The sequence below is a fragment of the Epinephelus lanceolatus genome, chromosome 6 (genome assembly GCF_041903045.1).
Source record: "Epinephelus lanceolatus isolate andai-2023 chromosome 6, ASM4190304v1, whole genome shotgun sequence".
In the NCBI taxonomy this organism is placed as follows: domain Eukaryota; kingdom Metazoa; phylum Chordata; class Actinopteri; order Perciformes; family Serranidae; genus Epinephelus; species Epinephelus lanceolatus.
The window spans coordinates 11,557,235-11,579,313 of NC_135739.1; the positions used below are offsets into that span (position 1 = coordinate 11,557,235).

At 42.0% G+C, this 22,079-nt stretch overlaps 1 protein-coding gene across 1 annotated transcript; it reads left to right on the top strand.

Moving 5' to 3' along the window:
• Nucleotides 1–1,978: 1,978 nt before the first annotated feature.
• On the top strand, nt 1,979–18,228 carry LOC117254000 (tetratricopeptide repeat protein 39C). The gene is made up of 14 exons (XM_033621954.2): nt 1,979–2,578; nt 3,105–3,153; nt 7,102–7,230; nt 7,725–7,839; nt 8,175–8,535; nt 10,229–10,397; nt 12,504–12,597; nt 12,686–12,793; nt 13,726–13,835; nt 13,933–14,056; nt 14,156–14,253; nt 14,347–14,451; nt 14,566–14,604; nt 15,623–18,228. Exons 1-14 carry the CDS (start codon nt 2,433–2,435, stop codon nt 15,710–15,712), a joined length of 1,737 nt encoding a protein of 578 aa, XP_033477845.1. The 5' UTR covers nt 1,979–2,432; the 3' UTR covers nt 15,713–18,228.
• Nucleotides 18,229–22,079: the final 3,851 nt, after the last annotated feature.

The following is a 22,079-nucleotide window of genomic DNA, read 5'->3' on the forward strand; positions in this document are numbered from 1 at the left end:
ATTGTCTTCTTTCAAAATACACTTCTGTTTTCACAGGAAATTTAATGATTACATGCAGTCTCTTTCAAAATAAACGCACTATGTTGACACAACTTGACAGGGTTTGGCTTTCGAATCTTATGGGATGTGAACACATCTCTGTCTGGGTGAAAGTCGGTGTTTGTTGGTCCCATCCACCACCCCACTCGCCCACTCAAGTTGGACTTTCGCCGCCTTAACTTTCGTCCTTGTCCCACCGCGTTTCCCCCTTACACCACTGGGCGCATGTCATGCCGACGTTAAACGTTTTTCGTTGGTGTCTGATGCTGCAAGTCACTGCCCAAGCGCTGGATTTTGACAACTTCGGAGTGAGACCCGGCTCTAAGTACAAATTTGAGATACTTGTACTTCACTTAAGTATTTTCTTTTCATGCATCCTTATACTTCTCTACTGTCGAAAACAGTGTTTCATGCCATTCCTGTCCAGTGAAAACTACGTATCTCCAGAATTGCTCATGTTGAATATTTGTGATAATTTGAAGGATGAAGTGCTCCTTTATTTGTTGCTAAATAAGCTCTTTAAAACCCTTTTGGATCAGCTGAAAACAGGGCTGTTATTCTGACTTTTTATTATTCATGCTTTAAGTAGTCTCCATCTTGCTGATGATCCACTTCAACTTCATTAACTAAACTACAAACATATATATATTTTTTAATGTCTGCATTTATTTATTTCTGTATATATTTCAGCATTGTTTTATTCTGTTTATTTCCTTATTTATCTAGAATACGTTTATTTATTTACGTATTTATTCATTTCTGTACTGGTTATAAATTGAATTACTGATTTATTCCTGTATTTATTAATATATTCATACATTTATTTGTTTATTTTTGTATTTATTTATTCCTGCATTTTTTAAAATAAATGTATTCACTTCCTTATTGACGTATTTATTTATTTATATATATATTAACCTAATTATTTTCAAATTTATTTATTAATTTCTATACTTTAAAAATAAAACCATTTTTTTCCTTATTTATTTATTTATTCCTTTATTTATACATACATGTATTTATTTATTTCCGTATTTTTAAGTAATTTCTGTATTTCTTAAAATTAATTAATTTTATTTATGTGGTTATTTATTCCTGTGATTATTTCTAAATTTGCTTATGTATTTCCGTATTTATTTATTTATTTATTCAGTCATTTATGTATTTTTATACATTTATTTATTTAATTATTTATTTGTTTACCCCTGTATATATTTATACATTTATTTATTTATATTTCCGTATTTATATATTTATTCTTGCATTTTTATACACGTAGGCTATTTATTAACTTATTCCGTATTTATCAGTTTATTTCTGTATTTATTTTTCACACTTATTTATCTATTTCCATTTATTTATTTACTCCTGTATTATTTATTCCGTATCTATTCGTGTATTCCTGTATAAATTTATACATTTATATATGATAGGCCTACTTAGTTATCTTTTTGTCCTCCAGTGTTATATGGGACTTAGGCTATTCATAATAATGCATCAGAATTTTATTTGTTATTCTGCTGGCGAGTAATACAAAGTATCACATAAATGTAGTGGAGTGAAAAGTGCCGCCAGGTGGCGCAGGACAAGTATGAAGTAGCAGAAAATTCAAATACTCAGGTGACGTACAAGTACCTCAAAATAATAGACTACTTAAGTCCTGCAGTACTTGAGTTAATGTGCTATAGTTGCATGGCAGCCTGCAGACAGATGAGCAGTGGTAACCTATTTCAAACAGTGATGCTGCTCACCGGCGCGTCCTCGGTGTGTCTGCGCTCTGCAGGCGGTCAGGCTGCGCGCTTATTGGCTGCCGGCTGGAGGAGAGGGCGGGTTAACGGCCGGAGCGTGAGCGATGGAAGCTGACAGGATGCAGCTTCGCCTCAGCGGGCCTCATCCCTCCGTCCTCCCGGCGATGCGCGGTGCGTTATGACGCCAGGCCGTTTGACGAGTGCATTACGTGGGACTGTCAGAGCAACACAGCAGCCTGGATCTCCGTTATGTAATGCATCGGATGCTGCTGCACGGCGGGAAGAAGCAGGGAAAAACTGACGGATGGCTGATTTAGTGACAATTAAACACTGAACGTGCAGACGTCTGCTGTCGGCAACAGCGATGATAAATGTAAATCCGTGCGGAGTGCGGTGTGATTGAGCCCGTCTGGGCATCAGTGGCCTATCCCTGAGGCGCACAGACGTCTGGAGCCTGCGGAACCTGCACAACCTTGTCTTTCTTTTTCCCTTTTTAGCCGACCAGAGGCGAGTCTCTGTTTAAATCCGTCTCCTCCATCAGTGGAAATAAACCAATGCGGGTTTGTTTCAGAGGACAAACAGGTTCTGATTTTGTTCTCCGTCGCACCGGTCTCATCCAGCAGCCACTGCGCTGTAGTATAAACAATGGCGGGTCCCGAGCAGTCCCAGCAGCAGCAGCAGGTAGAGGAGAAGGCAGAGCACATAGATGATGCTGAGATGGCCCTGCAAGGGATCAACATGCTGCTCAACAACGGATTCAAAGAGAGCGACGAGCTCTTCAGGAGATACAGGTCATTGCTCTCTGCTTTATCTCCATATCAATGTGTTGCAGGATGTTGCATGCAGTAGCATTTAAAACACCAAAGTGAAATTCAGGCACAGCATGTACTGTTACTGCTGCACATATATAACAGCAATAAATTACTTCATCATGTGAGGATCTGTCACCTGTCATCCTGTAGACCACCTCTGATTTGGTGTTTCTAATAGAGAGATGACATTTAAATCATGGACACAAGCCATGAATCTGTTACCATCAATCCACCAGGTGTCACACAGACTTTTGAAAATATCTTTTTGGCATTTTGCATTTAACATGATGAACACTAACATGATGACTCCTGACGTCAGGACGGTGGCTGCACCTGCTCCCGTGCGTGCTCTGTCTCAGCCTGCTGGAGAATTTACCATCCATAGCTCCATTCAGAGATGCATATGATTCATTCTCTTTGGCTTTCTGGCTGCTGGCTGAGACAGAGGTGTGCCAAAGCTATAGGTTTTCCACAAAATATTCAACTGTTTCTGTTCTCTGTGTAGGACCCAGAGCCCACTGATGAGCTTCGGGGCCAGCTTCGTCAGTTTCCTGGTGAGTTTCCTGTCAGTTGGTGTCAAAATGCTTGTTGAAGAAGCCAGAGGACAGTTAGTGTGAAGAAATAGCAAAACGGTAGTTAGTATAATTTCATAACTGATATAGCAGCAGATCAGCTCAGTCGCCAGAAAAAAATGTTGGCATGTACGTTTCTGCAAACCAAGGTGACATTTGTATGTTTTATATCTGAGTTTCTAAAGTGATGTAGTATATGAGCTGACTTTGTCGTCAGGAGGTGGAGGCAATAGTGGATGAAGTGACACCCAGGCATGATGTCTGAAAAATGGTGTGTTTTTTTTAGCAAGTAATCACAGTGTTTCCATCGCCTTTATGCCCCCCAGTCATGGGTGTTTTTTAGTGACCAGTTGCTGTTTTTCCAGCGGGAATAGTGGCACGGAAAGCAGTTGTTTTTACTGAGACATCACTGCTTTTCCAACCAGGATTGAGCTCCCAAAACTGGGTATTTTAAGCCAAAACATGATCTTTTCCTAACCATAACCAAGTTGTTTTTGTGCCTAAACCTAAATACACGTTAACCACAGCATTGCTGAAACGTAAAGTTTCAGTGTATCTGCTGTCAACCCGTTCTCATTCCCAAGTTGTCTAACACTGCTGCTTTTGAGAGGGAGTAAAAAAGACGCACATCTTGGTGTCCTGTCCAGGGTGAACCCCACCACTCACCCAATGTCAAATGGGATAGGCTCCAGCCCCCCCGTCAAATGTAACGGGTTTGCATAAACGTACAATGCCAACATTTTTTTAGAGATTGTGCTGAGCAGAGTGAGATTGAAGCCTATCAGAGTTCATAAAGAAAGCACCCAATATTAATGATGAAAGAAACTATTGATACACTTGCGATATTATGTTTTGTGATACTGTATTGATTTTGAATCAGTAGTTTACATGCAAAGATTTGTGACAGTGGTTCTTTTTGTGTTGTGTTTTAACTCCTGACTGCTTGCTGGTATCTATCCTTAGCTATTTATCTCTGTTTTTCCAGTGTAACATATTGCTAGCGTGCTTCAGAGACTTTGATAAATACAAATACAGATCAGATTTTATGCGTATGGTGTTGTTTTTTCTTACACTATGACTGTTTCCCTTCAATTTGATACAAAAAATTGCAGTGCATCCCCTTTGCTTAGAGTATCGTAATACAGTTATCATAATATATTGAATGGTAACTCAATATATTGTTTCTTACCAATACATGTCTCGACCCAGTATCACTTGGAATAACCCAGTCTGTTAAATTGGTTTCTATCATTGTCACCACTGGCTTCCTCTCTCCTGCTTTTCCATCCATTAACATAATGGATGCATCGTTCCTCTCAAGAACAGCAATGCTCCTGCAGCGAAGCACATTACTGTAACGCTGCGTCCATCGCTAATGGAGAAGGAGATTTCTCACAGTGTGATGAACACACACACACACACACACACACACACACACACATATCATGAAGCCAGAGATGATGTCATCCTTTGTCCCCAGATGCTAAATAGCCCTGAAGGCAGTGGGGGTGGTGACATCTGAGCACCATGGTGGGCATTCCTTCATGCACAGGCACAGTTAAAGGGATACTCGTCTGATTTTCAACCAGCTTTGTATCAGAACAATGTGGGCAGAATGTATAGATGTTCAAGACAAACCCACCAACACAACAGCTATCTGAACCCTGCTACAAAGCTACACTGTAGTGAATAAAAGAGACCAAATGTAGCAATAATCCCCCTATCCTAACATTAACCACCTGTCTTTTAACGTAATACTTACGAGCTAGCTAATTGCTAACTTTCATTTGGACCTCTGCTTCCAGGCAAAGGGGTGAAGGGGGCTGATCACGGACTGACGTGTAGGTATGGTGGGCGAGTCATGTAGCTAGAGGGAGGGTCACATAGCTGCTCCAGCTGCAGTTATACCTACTTGAAAATTAAGGATGAAAAAACTGATATCTAAGGACGCATTCACACTGGTGCTATTGGGTCTGCTTTAAACGAACCCTGGTCCGCTTCCATGGATAGTTTGGTTCATTTGTAGTGGTGTGAGCGCTCATTTGAACTCTGGTACGGACCAAACAAGTGAATAGGAAAAATATAGGAAAAATCAAATCAAATCAATTCAAATCAAACAAGTGAACCCTGGTCTGCTTGAAACCTGGGGGTCTCGGTTCACTTGCAAGTGAACCCTGGCGCAAAAGAGAGGAAGTGAACCAAAGAGAGGAAGTGACGTAGTGCGCAGTGCATTTTGGGTAGAAAAAAACGAAGCCAACAGCACAAACGGGGAGAAACAGAGGTAAAAAATAGAAAAAGTTGGAACATGTCTTGTTGGCAGATGTGGAGTAGTGAGGAGGTGCAGGAGCTCAGTGATATATGGTCAGAGGACTATATATCGTTATATAGTTGCTTGGTGGCTACCCACAAAGGATTTCCATTTTTGGTCCTGGCCAATCGATAAGCCGGGTTTTCTTCTTCCTCATGCTTTTTTACTTCCTGGTCAGTGGTCATTTCGGGCAATAGCGCCCCCAAACGAGCAGCTGTTGTAACTGCATGACGTTGTCTAAGCGGTTTAGCCCGCTTTAAAAAGTGCAGTGTGAAAGTGAACCGAACCAAATTAAGGTGTGAAATTTTTCGGCATTCCCCGCCCAATCAAACTGAGTCCCCGAGACTATCCTGGTGTGAATGTACCCTAACACTATCTCAAACTAAAACTAGGCAGCGCTGATGAAATACAAACCAAGATTCTGTTACTGTGTTGCCTTTCTCTTGCCTCAAATCTGGAAAAATATTTTAGCTTACTGTTAAACTGTACACGAGAATGTTTGTTACCAGCTGGCTGCCACTGTGTTATACATTCAAGTGTGCATTATGTACTAGTGGCAGTGTTTATGTGTCCGGTGTGGCACATTGCACCCTGTTCTTTCTACTGCATAGTCAGCCCAGTTTTATGAAAAGATCGTCTGTCCTGTGGTGAAATTCTTCTTTAAATGTAGCATCAATGGAGAACAAATGCATTGGTTGTATAAGAAAATATCAGAATGTGCAGTTTCATCTCTAAATGTCACTAAAATATCACTACTACTCATTCGAGACAACATCAGATCAGAGACATTCTTAGGACGAAAAATGAGAGAGACACGAGTCACAGGCGTTTATCTGAAAATAGCTACTAGCCGCCAGGAGGCTGAGTAAGGAAGACTAACCTGCCTGAGGCTGTGAGTGAATCACAGGTTCGATGACTGCGTTTGTAGTTTTATTTTGCAAGAAAAAAAAAACAATAGTTAAACAGGAGTCAGCAAAAAATAAGGCTACCCCATCATACACTCTCCTTCCATTCACAAACTAACTGTTGAACAGGTGATACCCCTGTCACTGTCTCCAACACCACATGACCCAATCACAATGAGTGACCAGACTACACCTGGCTCCTACAGAGGTAAACCAACACATAAAATTATTTACTTACAAAAAAAGAAGCAAAACTAAGCAAACAGAGATGGGACAAATCTGTGAAGTCAGTAATGTGGCGAGTGGGTGAGAATGTGCTGTAAGGATGTTGAGCTGTAAGAAGAAAAAAAAAAACAGGAGCAAAAACCAAAAGTGCAGAGGTGTGTGTGTGTGTTCAGGACATCTGATCATAGACTGGCTGCTGCCGCTGATTTCAGTCTGCAGCCCCAGAGACAAAAAACACAACAGCAAAGGAAACAAGCAGAGGACAGCGAGCTGAGGCGCCGTCACCAGTGTTATGCAGAGAGAGCCCTTTGTCCTTTCTAGGATCATTACATAACACTCCTTCCATCTTGTTACAAGATGTTTCTGTTTGTGTGCTGGCTCAAGGATGGATCTCTGTGAAACACGACAATAAGATATTAGAATATTAAAGCAATTAATCACAGCGTTTTTAAGATATATAATGAACAAAATGTTTTTAATGTTGCATTGCAGAACGCCATGATGACATTTGAGGAGGAGAAGATGCAGACGGCCTGTGACGACCTGAGGACCACTGAGAAGCTGTGTGAGAGCGACAGCGCTGGAGTCATCGAGACAATCAGAAACAAGATTAAAAAAAGTGTGAGTACCAAACTATGGACGTTTAGAAATTATATATTACACAGACTGTTGCATAAAAATGGGCCTACTGTCCCATTGTCTCACGATCCAGCGATAAAACACAGTGAAACTAAACTCTGATAACAGTGCCACTGTCAAAGTTGAGCACCGGTTCACAGATTTAGACTTTTCATGCAGTTTGTGTGAACAACCAGGATTCCTGATGTCTGCTAATACCACAGCCAGCACAGGCTGCTGTTCAGATAACAGTGTTTCCACCCTCTGCATCAGGCCTAATGATGCAAGCAGCAGTGAGATCATGCCAAACCCACTCACAGATTTAATTAGTGCTTCTGTGAAATGTAATCAACAAACTGAGTGAGCAGAGTGGGGGCTGTCTCAGCTCTGGATCATTCAGGAAACTCTGGCTGCCAGCCTCTGGGTGAAGTTGCAGGTGATGTTTAATACTGCATACTGAATGTGTGTGTGTTTGTGGTTGTGTGTGTGTGTTACAGATGGACTCCCAGAGGTCAGGCGTTGTGGTTGTGGACCGCCTACAGAGACAGATTATTGTTGCCGACTGTCAGGTGTACCTCGCCGTGCTCTCCTTCGTCAAGCAGGAACTTTCAGGTAATCAAAACTAACCCACAGAGTGTGACCTTAAATGTCTGTCTCTCATGGCAACCAGCGCTTGAGGTATTATGTCATCATGGCGGTGTGTGTCTGTCTCATAATTAGTCTGCATGTAGACCACAGACTGATAGATTGATGTAAAAAAAACATGACAGAAATATGAGACTGATTTAATTTAGGAGCAAAATTATCGAAATGAAAAGCAGCAAATCCTCACAACACTAGTGGGGCTAATAAACATAATCAACAGACTAATAGAAAATTATGGTCTGTACTTCCACTGTAGCATTTCAATGGGAAACCCCATTAAAAGTATCTTTTTCCACAAACAGCTTACATCAAAGGAGGCTGGATTCTACGCAAGGCGTGGAAAATGTACAATAAGTGCCACAGTGACATCAGCCAGCTGCAGGAGGCCTGTCAGCGCAGGTCCTCTGTCCACCAGGAGTCCCTCTCGACCGACAATGCCAACCACAACGCACCAGTGGAGAACTGCGTGACAGCCGAGGCCCTGGACCGGCTCAAGGGTTCCGTCAGCTTCGGCTACGGCCTCTTCCACCTGTGCATTTCCATGGTACCGCCACACCTGCTAAAGATCATCAACCTGCTGGGTTTCCCTGGCGACCGTCTCCAGGGTCTGTCCTCCCTTATGTATGCGAGTGAGAGCAAGGACATGAAGGCACCACTGGCTACGTGAGTAGGGGGGTAGAGTTAATGTTGTGTTGTCAAATGAACTGTACAACTATGGTAAATTTAAGACTGTAAAGGGGCTCTATTTGATATTCAGGGATTCTGAGTCTGATTCAGATTGTCTGCACGCGGCTCTCAACATGGTGGTGGCTGAGCAGGTGGCTAGCAGCTAACAGCGCTAACAACAGCAACACTGCTGACAGAGCCAGTGGTGTTACGCTGCATTCAAATGGGGTCATGTTTACCGTGTTCACGAGAACAGACCATATGAACACCCGCCTGTTGTAGTACGCACAACCTCGTAAGTGGGAATTTTCTCTGAGGTCATCATGTACACGATTTCCCATGTTGTGAACACGAGCTCATGAGTTCCATTTGAACACAGCATTAATTCCTACTGGAGAAATTTCAACACTTGAAAGGAATTTCCGGGGTCTGTTAGGGTTCAGGTCCGTCATTTTGGGTGCATGAAGACGTCTATACAGCCTCATAGTGAAAGCAGGAGGTTACCAGACATGATGTTCTGCAGAGGGTTATGGGAGGGGCAGTATCAGCATACTTTATTGGAGTCAAAAGGAATATATTCCCAGTATACACATGTCTGTCTAATTTAAGTGATATTCTAGTAAGCCACATTTTCAAGAAGACTCAAGCTAGCAACAAAGTTCCCAGGATGTAGTGTTAAGGCTTCTTTGTTTTCACCGGTTAGTGAACCTTCAGTAACTGGTGCAGAGTTGGGTGATAATTATCTGTGGGTTCGTCACTGTGAGCGACACCTTTCACAGCACAGTCATCTGATTGATTGTTAATAAAAAAATACCGCTTATAGCAGCTATAACTGAGCTCTATATGATATTCAGAGTGTTACCATAGCAGCAAACAACTGTTTACTGTGTAAAGATATAGTGGAGTAATGACGTCCTGAGCAGAGATGAAGTCACGCTCCATCTGTGTGTGTTGTAATCTGAGCTTCTCTGTGAGAACCTGTGTGTGTGTATGCCACTGCTAACCGTTGTTGCTCTGCATTTTACTTTACTTATTTATCACTGATATCAGGCTGGCAGTAGCCAAATCATCAAGCAAGTTAGCCACAGTTCTTTTACATTTCTCTTGTGATCAGCACTGGTCACGGTTCTCCTCGGATCCACTGGGGCATTACACATAATAAGAACCAGACCCATGACCTCCAGTAATAGAATAAAACATGGACCAAAACCCGTACAGGTCCTGGGTCAGATCTCAGGCCCTAGGGTCCAGGTAGACCTGTGACAACCTCTGCCTTATAAACTAAAAATTGCAGTATAGAATATATTTCAATTAGGATAGGTCTGTCTTTCACATGTAAAAAGAGGGCATGGATATGTTGGTTCACATATTTATTGTGACCTTTAACCTTCCATCACCTCCTGTTTCCGAGGTCAAGGAAATTTTTAGCTTAGCTTAGGCAATAAAGGTTTTAGGCCTCATCTGGCAAACTGTTAACTAAACTTTTGATGGAATTAATATGTAAACCAACATGTCCATGCCTTTTTTCACATGTGAAACACAAAGATATATGCTGTACTGTCATTATTAGTATATACAGCATAACAGCGGACTGTTGTGTCACAAATTTTCAGTTGAATACAGATTCTGACTGAGCTTTAGATTTAAAGTTTCAGACTGACTGAGGTGATTCTCCTGTTGTGTTGCTCAGGTTGGCCCTCCTGTGGTACCACACAGTAGTGCTGCCTTTCTTTGCACTGGATGGCTCTGACACACATGAGGGGTTACTTGAAGCCAAAGCTATTCTGCAGAGGAAGTCAGTGGTTTACCCCAACTCATCCCTCTTCATGTTCTTTAAAGGACGGGTTCACAGGCTAGAGGTATGTACAGCAGGCTCAGTGGTGTTAACAATAAGCCCAATTTTAACAAGCTGAAAGTGGCATTATTATTATTATTATTATTATTATTATGACTATAACACTGCTCAAAAAATGAAGGGAACCCTTAAATCACACATCAGATCTTGATGAATGAATTTTTCAAGTTGAAAATCTTTACTGATGTATCTATAAATTATTGAAAACAAAATGACGCAACAACGGTCAATAGAAACCAAAATCATCAACCCGCTGAGGGCTGGATTTAAAATCACACCAGAAACCAAAGTAAAACATTGTTATCACAGACTGATTCAGCATGTGTGAAATTTATCACATCAACTCACAATTTAAATAATGTGACTGTGCACAGCCCCCGCCTGCCTGTATACACTCCTGACATCATCTGGGCATGCTCCTGATGACTTGGTGGATGGTGTCCAGGGGGATCTCCTCCCAGACCTGGATCAGGGCATCAATGAGCCCCTGGACAGTCTTTGGCAGTACTTGGCGTTGAATGCACCGATCGTCCCATAGGTGCTCAATTGGATTTAGGTCAGGGGAACGAGAGGGCCAGTCAATGGCATCAATGCCTTTGTTGTCCAGGAACTGTCTACACAACAACATGAGGCCGGGCATTGTCCTGCACCAGGAGGAACCCAGGGCCCACTGCACCAGCTAAAGATCTGACAGTCGCTCTGAGGAGTTCATCCTGGTACCCAACAGCAGTCAGGGCATCGTTTGCTATCACTGACCCACCACCAAACCAGTCATGCTGGACGATGTTACAGGCAGCATAACGTTCACCACGGTGCCTCCAGACTCTTTCACACCTGTCACATGTGCTCATTGTGAATCTGCTCTCATCTGTGAAGAGAACAGAGCGCCAATGACAGACCTGCCAATTCAGGTGTTCTCTGGCGAATGTCAGTCAAGCTGCACGGTGCTGGGCTGTGAGCACAGGTCCCAGTAGAGGATGTCGGACCCTCATGCCACCCTCGTGGAGTCGGTTTCTGACAGTTTGGTCAGAAACATGCACACCAGTAGCCTGCTGGAGGTCATTCTGTAGGGCTCTGGCAGTGCTCCACCTGTTCCTCCTCACACAAAGGAGCAGATACTGGTCCTGCTGCTGGGTTGATGCCCCTCTATGGCCCCATCCAGCTCTCCTCGTGTGACGACTGGTCTTCTGGTTCCTCCTCCAAGCTCTTAAAACACAGCAAACCTTCTTGTGACCGCATGTATGGATGTGCCATCCTGGAGGAGGTGGACTACCTGTGCAACCTGATTGGGCTGCAGGTACCACCTCATGCTGCCAGTAGTGACAAGGACACCAGTAGTGACAAGGACACCAGCAGAACAAAAACTAGAGAAGAATCAGTCAGGAAGGATAAAGAGAGAGCAACTGTCTGTGGCCACCACCTGTAAAACCATTTCCTTTTGGGGGTTGTCTTGCTTTTGCCTCTCCATTGAACCTATTGTCACTTTGATTTACACTAAAGCAGCTGAAACTGATTGACAATCACTTGTGCTTCCTAAATGGACAGATTGATATCCCTGAAGTTTAACTGACTTGGTGTTAAACCTTGACCATTAATTGTTCCCTTATTTTTTTGAGCAGTGTATTATTTGTGTTTGTAATGCCGGATAAAGACATGAGGTGGGAAATAGACGTAATTTTTTACAGTAGAATCTGACAAAAATCTTCCATCAGCTGATACAGCAGTTGCTGCTCAAGTACACATATTAAGTAAGGGCGTAGGTTTTGTTTCAACATGGGGGCAGGGGCCCACTGGAAAGGCGTTTGAGTCACAGACTTAATATCCAGCATTCTAGTACATTTTTCTGCAGCAATTTGTGGCTTTATCTGCATTAATCTATGGTTGAAAAAAAAATCAAAATGAAAGTCCTCTTGTACTTAAATGTGTTTATATTTGTTCCCTGAAATCTACGCCTATGTTAATAAGAATGCATGTCAGATGGTTCATGAACTCACCACCATCTGATCCACCATCTGTTTATCTAACTCTGTCTTTCAACACATGCATGCAGTGTGTGTCTAACAGATCTACCGTTACCTGTCGGTGTGTGTGCTCTCTCCTCTGTCCCCAGTGCCATATCAACAGTGCTTTGGCCTGTTTCCATGATGCATTAGAGCTTGCATCAGACCAAAGAGAGATCCAGCATGTGTGTCTCTATGAGATTGGTACGTGTTTGCTCATCAGGTTAGTCGGGACATACTGGCACATTGTGTGCGGCACAGGGAGGGATTCATTTTACTCTCCTTGTTTCAGGTTGGTGTAGCATGATAGAGATGAATTTTGAAGATGCATACAGGTCATTTGAAAGGCTGAAGAACGAGTCGCGTTGGTCACAGTGCTACTATGCCTACTTGACCGGAGGTAAGTCTGTCACACATTAACACATGCTAACTCTGCTGCAGGCTGTTCTCATGCACTGTTTGTATGTTTTCCTACAAAAAGTAATGCACCATAATTGGTACATATCCCATGTAATGATGAGCTAGTAATTTGTGCATAACCCATGTATTTTGGAAGGCTGCTATTGCGTGACCAATTCACTGACGGGAGTAAAGAGTGAAGCGGTCACGAGTGGCTCAGTTAGGAGGCAGGTTGGAGTGGTGGGTGGGTCACAAATCACATGACTTTTACCAGGAGACTGGTGCTTGAAACTGATTGAACTTTGAGTCAGTTGTGAGTCATTTTAAGGTATGTCATCACCATGTTTCTATTCCTAAACCTAACCACATGTAACAGGTGAGTGAAGCAGCACAGTAGTCATGCAGAACAGTTTACATTGAGCTTCAATGCACCACTTAGACAAGTACAGGGGGAGCAGGCTGGTGAAGCAGCTGAGCGAGTCAGTGTCGAAGTTCAGAACTTTCAGGAAAACTGAATCAGTACACAGCTCTTGGCCAGACGCACACATAGGTAGGCACTGTGAGGTAGCAGGCAGATGTCAGACAAGCGGCGCACACACAAAAGTGTCACGAGCAGGAAATGTGTGAGCACGCAGTAGGCTGGCAGGTAGGTGTGGTGAGTGGAAAAGTACTGAATAAGCTGAGAAGATGGCATGTATGGCAGGTAAAAAGTGCCCACTGTGACACCACAGTAACCTTGCTTGCTTAAACTTTATGTTAATTACATAACTCTATGCAGACATAACGTCATTCATGGGCAGCTAATTCGTAGGATATCATACGAAATGTTGTGTGTGCATTTTTGTAGCCTATCATACCAACTGTTGTATGAGGATACATTGTCCGCTGAGAACTGTCTACTCTGTTTTCTGTATGGCTTTTGTGTTTTTCCAGTGTGTCAGGGTGCTGCAGGTGACCTGGATGGAGCAAGTGGAGTTTTCAAAGATGTGCAGAAGCTGTTTAAGAGAAAAAACAACCAGATAGAGCAGTTTGCTGTCAAAAGGGTGAGTTTTGCTGCAGATTTTCTCTCTTTTTCTCTTTCAAAAGTCATCACAAGAGTGTCACAAAAGTTTCACTCCTCCTTCTGATTCCCGTCTGCAGGCTGAGAGATTGAGAAAGATCTCGCCCACCAGAGAGCTATGCATCCTCGGTGTCATTGAAGTGCTGTATCTGTGGAAAGCGCTCCCAAACTGCTCGTCATCTAAACTGCAGATAATGAATCAGGGTGACTGTAACCTTCATGATTCATCGCAACATGAGTTAGCCGCAGCCGGATTTCTAAGAATATACCCTGTGTGATAATTCCCTCTTGATGTCTGTTCAGTGTTACAGAGTTTAGATGAGGCTTCGTGCAGAGGCCTGAAACACCTACTTCTTGGTGCTGTTCACAAATGTCATGGAAATATGAGAGATGCTATTCAGGTATCAAGTCTACATCTACACATGTATTTGCAGTTGATATACACTTTGAATGTTACTCAGCTGCTCGCCTGTCCATTTTTATCTGTGATCCAGTCATTCCAGCTGGCTGCTAGAGATGAGTACGGACGGCAGATCAACTCGTACGTTCAGCCGTATGCTGTCTATGAGCTTGGATGTATACTTCTTGCAAAACAGGAGGTAAGTCTGCCGCACGCAGCATTCACATTTTGATTAATTCACATCTGTATTTGGATGGTCCTGATGTGATCACATGCTCAGTCATAACCTGGACCTTTTTATGTTGCAATCCAGACTCTGGGAAAAGGGAGATCATTGCTACTTCAAGCAAAGGTAAAATATTGATGAAGCAATCGACTAAATTATAATTATGTTTAATTTACCAGATAATGTATAGTGATGCATAACATCTACCTACCTACCTACCTACCTAACCTATTGACCTTAACCTACCGAATCTATTAACCTTAACCTACCTACCTACCCCTCCCACCAATCTACCTTGGCCTTCCAACCCTACCCACCTACTTACCTACCTAACCCTACCTATCTACCCTAACCTACCTAATCTATCTACTCTAACCTACCTACCTACCAGCATACCCTACCTACCCTTCCTACTTACCTACCTACCTACCCTACCTACCTAACTAACCTATCTACCCTAACCTAGCTAATCTTTTAACCTTAACCTACCTACCTATCCCTCCCACTTACCTTCCTACCTAATCTACCTACCCTATCTATATACCTTACCTACCTAACTAACAATTCCACCCTGGCCTATCTACCCTATATACATATCTTACCTATCCAACCTACCTACCTACCTACCTACCTACCTGTCTACCATAACCTACCAAATTTATCTACCCTAACCTACCTAACCTATCTACCCTAACCTACCTAATCTATAAACCTTAAGCTACCTACCCCTCCCACTTACCTACCTACCTAATCTACCTACCCTAACTACATACCTATCCAACTAACCTATCCACCCTGACCTACCAATCCTACCCAACTACCTACCTACCTACCTACCTGCCTGCCTACCCTAACCTACCAAATTTGTCTACTGTAACCTACCTAATTTATCTACCCTAACCTACCTACCTACCATACCCACTTACCTACCTACCTACATACCCTACCTAACGTCTCACTTACCTACCTACCTGATCTACCTGCCCTACCCAAGTACCTTACCCACATAACTACCGATCTACCATAACCTACCTACCTGACCATAACCTACCTACAGTACCTACCCTTCCTACCCAACTCGCCTATCTACCTGTCTGTCTATCTATCACAATCTAGTCTAATCTAGTCTAATCTCATGTTTTAGGAGGATTTTACAGGCTACGACTTTGAGAACAGGCTTCATGTCCGCATTCATTCAGCCCTGGCATCTTTGAAGGAAGTAGTGCCTCAGTGACTCCAGGAAAGAATGGGAAGCTGCAATGGCTAAAGCAGTGCTCATGGCTTTTTACACCATGTTTTAAGCCATTCAGAATAACTGTATCATCCCAGTGAACAGACTCATGTGTTCTTCATTCTTAAAGGGTTTGGGGAAATTCACTTGTTAGTCATCTTAACCTGGCAAACTGATATGAAGTGTCATCTTTATGCATCTTGTACAGAGATATTACATATAGGGAATAAGGTAAATAGAAATGGCTAGCCAAGGTATGGCTAGCAAGTTAAAAACTATGGCTAAAAACTTGACGTCGTGACACCGCCATCATCTTTGCTTGGGGAAAAGGAGGTGTGTATTCTGTGGTCTGCATGCTGCATAATCTTGAGTGAGCTTTAGTTTCTTATTCTTTCTGGTCAGTTTCGCAACCTTGAGTTACATTTGTATTGAAGAATACTGAGGGATTAAAGTCCTTCATTGGGTGATTTTAAGGAAAAATGGGAAAGAAAACTCACTGCGATTGGCCTTGATTCATGCCTTTGGTTATCTGACGTGATACCACAACCTTTGTGCTAGCTTAATAAGATGACTGAAGTACGAGTATGAATAAAGTATTTTTTAACGGGCCATGCCTGGGCTTATAATGACCACCAAAATGTGAGACCAAACACACAGGCTCAGGGTGTAACTATTACACCATTATGATATGACTCACTGGTGTTAGATTTGTTTATTATTCTCACCTGTTATTAAATGGGTAGAGCAGACATAAATGTGATTTGACTTGGGCCATCAGAGTCTGTTTTGGTTGACACTCCTATTGGTCCCCGCGTCAAAGTTGCGTAGCAACAACAGACAGGACGTTGACATCATGAATGAAACCAGTATAGTCTCATCTTGTTAACCTGCAAGCTAATCACCAGTGCATCTGTACTTGGGATGGGACTTTTGAGACGCTGCAAGTCACAAAGCAGTTGATGGTGAAAAAAATGTAAAACTTTTCTGTTTCATAGCGTCTTTATTAATCGTAGGCCCTGTATACATAAGACACATTTATTGTTGTCAATTTTTGTTCACTTTGCTAGAGCTAATCTAGCTGTATCCTCTTGCTTTCTGCCTTAGCATTAAGCTAAGCTAAACACGTCCCTGCCTATTTCTGAACAGGATACACAGAGATGACATTAATATCAAACCTTGACACCGGGCAAAATAACAAACAAGCATATTTCCTCAAATCTCTAACTGTCTAACTGTTACTTTCTTTGAGTGTTTACCACACCCAAATGTATTAGCTAGTGAGTAAGAATTTTCTTCTTTAACTTGTGTATTTGGAGGATTTCAGTCATGCCTCCTTTCAGTGAGCAATCCACCTCATGAAAATAACATTTTAATGAGATCATATTTCCTTTAACAGTTACTTTACAATGAGTAATAAAAGATAAAGGTATTAGTGTTTTTCTTTAAAGTGGAAACAGACAACTCTTAGCTTTTTTAAGTGGTGTTTTTGTTGGCACCAGAGATGCAAAGACAGCCACATTGCTTTGCATTTACCTCAGAGCTGAGCAACGGGGCAGTCTGTCTTTTTCACACTTACCTCGGATGCTCCGCTGCCCATCATTTCCACTACTGGGGATTGTAACTGCAAAGAACTGACACCAATGCTCTTTGGTAATTGGGGATAGCAACCAATAGCTACTGGGTGCTATCCTCGTCCTCTTTGGGTTGCACAATGGTTCATACACTTCTTTTGTGCCATAAATGGAGCCTTCAGCTTTGAAAAGCGCGATCCTGTGGTGCGGGCCTCCAGAGATGGCTTGCAAGCTACAAACAGACAAAACACAATATTCTTAGATAAGCAAGAAATCAACGAGTGTACCAGAAAAGTACACTGCCTGACAACAGTAGTAAACACAGACGTACTGTCAAACATTGCAGTTGTGTACTATAATTCCAATTGTTGCTTATCTCAAAGTCAAAATTATTTTGTACAGCTTTGTTTCCGAGGGGGTCTGCTTTTATAGTGATCCCTCATTATAAGCCAGCAGCAAAGTACTCTTCTCTCCCCAGTGTGGTGGCTATTTCTATCCAAGAATTGAAGGTCAAGTGACTATCCCTGTGGCCTCTCAATGAACAGTTATAGAGAAGCCTGTACGGGCAAACCTGCTCGGCCAGTTTTCCCTTGAATGGGTCACTGTTGAACTGAAAAATTGCAGTGCCCGTAGTGGGCGCCTAGTTTTTGCTGCTCAAACAAGAGACGAAACAACTTTCATAGCCTTTGCACTTGAAACAAAAGGGGCAATCATTTCATTTATGGTGCACAAAGCTCATGCTGGGGATGCTATGGCGAGCATAGACCAGCTTAAGTATAGTCAGGCTTCACCTCTGGGGCTCCGAAAATCAAATTATGTTTGTCTTTTTTATGACTAAACATTCAGTCACACAGTAACATACGACTGTTAATGTTTTTTGTGGTGTTTTCTTTTACGGGGCCATTTTATAGACAGTCCTCATCCCCCCACGTGCAAATATTCCACCAAAACAAGTTCACCCTGATGATTTTGCAAGAAAACGGTCGATGCATCCTGGGGTAAGCTCCACCCAAGATGACTGTGATTGGTTTAAAGAAACAAAAACAAGCCTGAGAGTTTTTTTCCTCCCTTATAGCTGAAAAAAATAAGACTGACATAGCGCTGTGGAGATCTGGCTATGCAAGACTTGTGAAAGCAAGGCTGAAAGGGAACCAAGGCTTAATTTTTTTCTTTAGCTGTTACATGATGCAATCAACATTAAATTAAAGCAAAAAACTTGTCTGTTTCCACTTTAAAACATGCAGACGACATTTGAGCATCAATAATGATCAAATATCATGAAGAAGAAAAGGGAATAATAAGTCAGATATAATATCTGATTTGATATATTCGCATAAAGGACTCCATGGGTTGTTAATTTTCAGCAGTTATCAGCAGTAGTGCTTTTCCCAATTAAATTGTCAAACATCTGCTTGTCAAATTGCAAACACAAAGGGGCCACTTATGATATTCACGAAGGAAATCAAATGACAAGCTTGTAGTTGAATTAGTTCCTTTGGGAATAGTTAAATAAAAAAAATTTCACCAGTCACCGAAAATCACACGTAGTTACAACTCGGCTGCTGTGAGTTAGTTATTCACATTCAAGTAGTTAGACGTCATACATTTGAAGTGAGTGAGTAGTCACCACACTTTAATGCCCTAATGAGGTTTTTTATGGGGCATTGATCCTGTGCACTATGCATGGTATGGCAGGGTAACAGTGGCTTTAAGACTGTACTGAAGTCAAATGTACCTGTATGTCCATTCCTGCAAACACATGTATAAGGTATTATGATACAGTACACTCTGTGCTGTAATGTTACCGTTGAAAGGTGCTGTTAAATGTCAGCCTAATAATCATATATTACTAGTGACTCATTTTTAATAGTGTTTTAGTGAAACAAGCTTTTGAATTAGTTCATAATAGTGACAAGTTTATTTATTACATAACAGAAGTTGTACTTTTGCAAGTGTCATTTGCAGTATGCTATTTTAGTTTGAAGTCCTGTGATGGCCAGCAGGATACACTGATTCAAAAATATGATCTTGAATTGGATAAAGGTTAATATTTCTGTGATTTTAACGAACGTTCTCTTCACAGTTTCACACTGTACATATGATTCATTCTGTGCAGGGTATTGCCTTTTATTAATGAGCACTCTTTTTGTCATGCAAGCAATATAAGCGACAGGAGGGCATCTCACAGTAATTTACAGAGGCTTTCAAACATCTGTGTTTTTAATCCCATGTTTAAGGTTGTGGTAAATTTGTTTTGCTCACGCTAAGCTGATTCGACAAAGCCAGTCATCCCCTGTGGCTGTGATGGATGTTAAACTGTGGTAAATGTTGAGGTGACCGCCGTGCAAGTGGGCAGTGCGGTGCAAGTACCGGTGAAATGTCAGTAACCTACCTGCTGTACCAAAATACTTCTGTCACTGAAAGAATTCTCCCTTTTGTCATGAGATTTTGTTTAAATGGGGTTATATGTCAGGATGGTGGTGGTCCAATGTGTCACTGAACTCTACAATAAACTGTTCTTCATAAATCTAGCCAAATGTGTGGTGCTTTTCTTTGCCTCTAGAAATTGTACTTGGCACAGTTGATATTTAGGGCCTGAGAAGCGAATGGTGCGAGGACCTTACTAAAACAGAAGGAATTATTTTTCTCAACTGAATCGCATTTTCAAGCGGCTAAAAGTGCTGGAAAAGTCGCAAAACTTGGTACTCACACCAGAAATCGTGAAAAATTTCAAAAAATAGCTCCGTAGCAACCCCTACAAAACTTCGACGAAATAGCCTCCACAGTACGTTGCACTTACAAGTATGTGATTTGGTATGCACACATTTCATGTCCAGACGTACAAAAAAGTCTCTTGGAGCCCAGTGGCGGCTGCTGGTCTTTCAAACGGGAAGCGCACTTTAAGTTTACATCATAAAATTTGTCATATTGTAGCGAGGCAGTAACTTATAAAAGGAGCATTTCATTGAAGCAGTTTTTCATCCACACTCATGCCACAGAACCACAGCAAAACACACCTCAAAGATTTCAGATGGGTTTAGAAACGGTGAAAATGAGCTATATTGCTTATGGAAATAAGGAACTCTGGACAGCACTCTGTCAGAAGACTCCACTCACAAATATCCACATGGGACTCAACTCAAAATATGACGATACTGGTGTGTATTTCCAAAGCACTGTCAATCACAAAGGGGTCAGCCTTTTAGACAATTCCTCCAATCATCATGCAGACACCGAGCGTCCTCTTCCGCCTACCGCTCCATTAGGTCCCAGGGAAGCTGAGCCTCCCTGGAAGTGACGATTTTGCATTTATCCAATGACCGTCTCACTTTGCTGCATGAAAAAAACCTGCTCAGCGCTGTCTCGTAGGAATGCTTGGAGGCTCCGCACCCACTGTGCTGACACAAGAATGTATGACAGGGAAAATGATTAAAAACAATGCTGTTGTCATTCCACATGTTTCTGAATCCATTAAATCCAGAGGACTCTTCAGACCTGCTCACAGTCAGCTGCTGCAGGTCAGGCATCTCACTGTGTCGATAATAAAGTAAAGGTGCAGATTAATAAGGTTTAAGGAAGCAAAACAAAGTCAGTGTCTGTTGTACAGTCTGATGGCAGCTTTAAATGAAAACTTTAATATTCAGTAATTTTGACTATTAACCACTTAAAGCATCATCAACTGACTCATTTTCCTCCAACGTCTAGTTGATATTGTAGTTTCAACACCTCGTACAGGCTGCATGTGACTTAAGTTTAGTTTGGGCCTATCCTCTTTTTCCCATATATGCTCCCCCTGGGTTCAATTCTGAGAAAACATGGCATTGCATTTCATTTTTATGCAGATGACACACAAATTTATCTGCCTTTGAAACAAAATGGCACCCTCCTGCCACTGCTGGATGGCCTTACATTTTTTAAGTTTTAATGAAGAAAAGACAGAGATTATGATATTTGGACCCAGTAGTGCCTGTGTTGGTCCCAATATGGACCTGAGCAATGTAAGTCCATATGTAAAATCATCCGTCAGTGGACAGTGGTTTTAATTTGGATAAACGCATAAATTCAGTCGTCAAATCCAGCTTTTATCAACTGAGGTTTTTATCTATGGTTAAGTCCTGCCTCTCTTTTAATGACTTTTTTAAAGACTCATCCATGCTTTTATTTCTACCCGTCTGGATTATTGCAATGCCCTTTATGTTGGGATTAACCAGAACTCCCTTTCACAACTGCAGCAGGTTGAAAATGCTGCAGCTCGCCTTTTAAGCGGAAGAGGCAAGAGAGAGCACATTTCTCCTGTACTGGCCTCCCTTCACTGGCTCCCTGTACGTTTTAGAATTGATTTTAAAATTTTAACTTTCGTTTATAAATCTTTACATGAGCTAGCCCCCATTTATTTATCTGATCTTTTAGTGGCACATGCACCTCCACGTGCCTTCAGGTCTGCTGACCAGTCGCTTTTAGTTGTGTCCAGATCTAGGCTAAAGCAAAGGGGAGACCGGGTCTTTTCAGCTGCAGCCCCCAAACTCTGGAACGAGCTGCCCCTGCATGTCAGACTGTCCCCCTCACTGCCAGTTTTTAAATCACGTCTTAAAACACATTTTTATTCTTTGGCTTTTAACTCTGTATGAGAGTTTGGCATTTCTGTCTGTGTTATCTGTTTGTGCTTCTTTTCATTTATTTTATTGTGTTGCTTTTATGCTCATGATTGTTCAGCACTTTGGTTCAACGGCTGTTGTTTTAAATGTGCTTTATAAATAAATTTGATTTGATTTAGTCAGGAAGTTAGTGTTTTGCCTAAG

Bases quoted from the DNA above. Each gene is read 5' to 3' on its own strand.
- LOC117254000 (XM_033621954.2), top strand. From the start codon at position 2,433: ATGGCGGGTCCCGAGCAGTCCCAGCAGCAGCAGCAGGTAGAGGAGAAG. The intron at 10,398-12,503 runs GTATGTACAGCA...CTCTGTCCCCAG, and splicing joins GACGGGTTCACAGGCTAGAG to TGCCATATCAACAGTGCTTT. The intron at 14,452-14,565 runs GTAAGTCTGCCG...GTTGCAATCCAG, and splicing joins TACTTCTTGCAAAACAGGAG to ACTCTGGGAAAAGGGAGATC.